General features: G+C 38.8%; 1 protein-coding gene across 7 annotated transcripts in view; it reads right to left on the bottom strand.

The window, feature by feature from the left end:
* Positions 1 to 472: 472 nt before the first annotated feature.
* Positions 473 to 3,237, bottom strand: part of Acot9 (acyl-CoA thioesterase 9) — an 82,723-nt gene continuing 79,958 nt past the window's right edge. For all 7 annotated transcript variants that reach the window (XM_026784900.1, XM_026784901.1, XM_026784898.1 and 4 more), the window contains 6 exons: positions 2,751 to 2,862; positions 2,507 to 2,597; positions 2,284 to 2,369; positions 1,643 to 1,730; positions 1,349 to 1,499; positions 473 to 778 (listed from right to left, as the gene is read on the bottom strand). In XM_026784900.1, coding sequence (XP_026640701.1) covers positions 690 to 778; positions 1,349 to 1,499; positions 1,643 to 1,730; positions 2,284 to 2,369; positions 2,507 to 2,597; positions 2,751 to 2,862 — 617 coding nt within the window. In that variant the 3' untranslated portion in view covers positions 473 to 689. The remainder of the gene's footprint in view (positions 779 to 1,348; positions 1,500 to 1,642; positions 1,731 to 2,283; positions 2,370 to 2,506; positions 2,598 to 2,750; positions 2,863 to 3,237) is intronic.

A 3,237-nucleotide genomic window follows, 5' to 3' on the forward strand; every position in this document is an offset into this window, starting at 1 on the left:
GCACTCAGGAGGCAGAGACAGGTGGGTCTCTGTGAGACTGGGACTAGCCTGGTCTACAGAGTGAGTTCCAGGACAACCAGGGCTAGAGAAACCATCTTGAAAAAATGAAAAACAATGTGCTAGACTTTGTTGACTCTCCATGGGAAACCTTACTGTCCCTGAGGAGTGGATTGGGTGGTGGCAGGGTGGGGGGGTTGAAAGGAATGGGAGGAGGGGATAGAATAGGAACTGGGATTCATATGTAAAATGAGAAAAGATAGTTTTTTTAAAAATAAAAAAAGAAAATAGTCAAAGAAATAAAAAAGATTAAAAAACAATAAACCTATAGCATTTTGGGGATTTTAGACAACATACGGAAACCAGTCAGGCTTAAAAAGAATTTCACTCAAGAGAACATGCCCAACTGTATAAAAACACAATTGGCTGAAATGTTTAGCATATAGGGGTCATAAGCAACATGGTAGGCTCACAATTCACAGCACTGTAAAAGGATTTATTGTTTAATCATTCTTTCACTCCCTCAGCCCCATCCAGCCACTCATTCTGCTTTTCTGATGGTTCTAAAAGCTGAATATAGTCCCCTTTATGGAGGATGAAAAGCCATACAAACATCAATACTTTACAGCATGGCTTTATTAGGTACTATGCCACTGTGCAGGAACTGCTGGTTTGCAGCAAGTGAGATTTTCCTAGGGTTCCACAGGGTAGTCCTTTTTCAAGGTCACTGGGACACTCATGGACTTGAAATGACGATGTCCATCTAAATACAACATGGATTCTGAAATACAAGAAAGAAACCTCTGGAGAAATGTGTAGCACCTTGAGACAATCATACAGATTAATGACTAGTTTGGAATACTAGGACAGCATTGCATGTGCAAAGCCAGCAACAGGGATGCACACTATCCTGAGAGAACAGATGCTGACTTCATCCTTTTTGTTGGCTGCACTAGTCTTCTTTCATTATTAATGGCTGTTCGCAGTTCCCACCAGGCCTGTGTATAACAGCTAAGCAAAGTAACAACGGCCATTTCTGGGGCCCAAAAGGCATCTCTGGCTTTCAGGGCTACAGAACATAAAAATCCACATCTCCCAAAGACATGCTCCTGGGCAAACAGGCTTGGGGACAGTGGTAAGGATAATTTAAAAGAAGAGTGATGGAAATCTAACTCAGTGGCAGAATACATGTTTAGCTCATGTGAATCCTTGGATTCAGGGATAATTTAAAAGATGGAAATATAGCTCAATGTATGAAAACCCCTGGGTTCAATCCCCTGCCATGGAAAAGACAATTTCTTTCTTAAGCATTTCTTTCTTTCATTAGGAAGAAGCAGTCATCATAACTTACCTCCATATGTTTTGGGGAAAACCAAGGGTACTTCTTTTTCTGACATGAATGTAAAATGAAATACATTGGTGGTCATATGTTCATTACTCTCAAGAGAGGCCACTTCACTATGTACTCTGACTTGAATGTAATTGTCCTGAGTAAAGCATACCTAACAGATTATAGACATAAGATGTAATCAGTTGTTTTAGGAACAAGGGAAGAACCCAGTCGTAAAAGAAACACAGAAAATAAAAACTTCTTTTCTAATCCCAAATGACAAAAAATACTTTTCACATTTCATGACACACCTACCTGTGAAGAAAGAAAGAGCAGTGAGCCAACTTCAACGGGTTTCTGAAACATGATATCATCTACGGTTACCACAAATGGCCGGGAACCACTATTGGAGAAAGACCAAGATTGGAGTGAACTGCAAAATTCAGGTCTAAAGTATTTCCCTTAACAATTTCCTGACGCAGAATAACAATAGTCAAAAAAAATGTAAGGAAAGGGAATATTATCAAATGCAGCTACTATGAGGGTGATATTCACTACAGTAAAAGTCTGGGGCTCAATTTGTGTATGACATTACCTAGGAATATATAATAAGTTTTTAATTAAAAAATTATCTGAGGCCTTTTACTTTGATTTTAGAATGTTAGTTCATTAATTAAAGACCAACTGAAAAAAATACAGCAATATGAAAAACGGAAAGCAAACTGATTTGAGATCTATATGGTCACAGTGTCATCTTACATAATTTCCCCATTTAAAACCTGAAGATACACACACACACACACACACACACACACACACACACACACACTGAACACAGCACACAGAGATCTTATAAAAAGCATAATCCTATAGTGTAGTTCAGAGTGGTTTACAATATTTCCATTCAGTGGAATAAAATAAGCTGTTTCTCAGAAGTTAACTTGAGTCAAACTCACCCAAAGCTACAAGCAGTAGCCCACGCAAGTTCATATGCTTTCCTCATAAGAAAACCACCAAAGATCCGATTGAAAATGTTCCGCTCCTTTAAAACAATGAATATTAACACAGAAAAGTTTGTGGCTACCCTTTTGTGGGCCGTTTAAAGGTGTGTCTGATTTTAGACAATTATCATGAATGCAATCCAGCACATTCAGAAGATTGCTCACAAAGTTCTAGTACCTGAGGGTGACAAATATCCAAGCTCTTGAGTTTTGTATTCTCCATCCACACTGCCTTTGGCGGCAAAATTCGACTCTGAAAACTTATAGTCCTGTGCAAGTGGAGATGAATTAAACCTGGTTATTGTCATGCTTTCACTCTTGAGAAGAAACTGGTTAGAAACACTCTCCATTCAAGTGTGGCTCTGGAGAAGACCTTGGACTCAAATACTTTCTCAACTTGTAGTCTCACCGTCTTAACTTACTTTGGATCCAGTGTGTTAAGAAACATCTCATGTATGGTATTCCTCTCCTCAGGACTGGGAGCCATTTTCAGTAATGAAGCCGAGCTAAAGGCAATCCTTCGTCCCTTGTTCACTGGAGTATGCAAGAACAAAGAGGTGTGATCAGGAGGGTCCTCTCACAGCATCTAGGCTGTCTTGCAGCATACAACTTATGTCTAAGTTTCAAAATCCCACCAGAATATACACATACATAGACACATGCATATGTATATATGTACATACACACACATACATTTATTCATCCACTAGAATGTTGCAGAGAGTGCATAAAATTTCCAGAGATGGGACCGGGGACATGACACAGTTCAGAATTACAGCACTTTTCTTAAAGTACAAAGCACTGGGTTTCAAACTCAAACTACAAAAGAAACCTTGTTCTTCTAGTAAGTATTTTCTTTTATTTTTAAGACTCTTTTGGTCTTTTGTTTTGTTTTTAGAGATAGGGTCT

The sequence above is a fragment of the Microtus ochrogaster genome, chromosome X, assembly GCF_000317375.1.
Source record: "Microtus ochrogaster isolate Prairie Vole_2 chromosome X, MicOch1.0, whole genome shotgun sequence".
NCBI lineage: Eukaryota > Metazoa > Chordata > Mammalia > Rodentia > Cricetidae > Microtus > Microtus ochrogaster.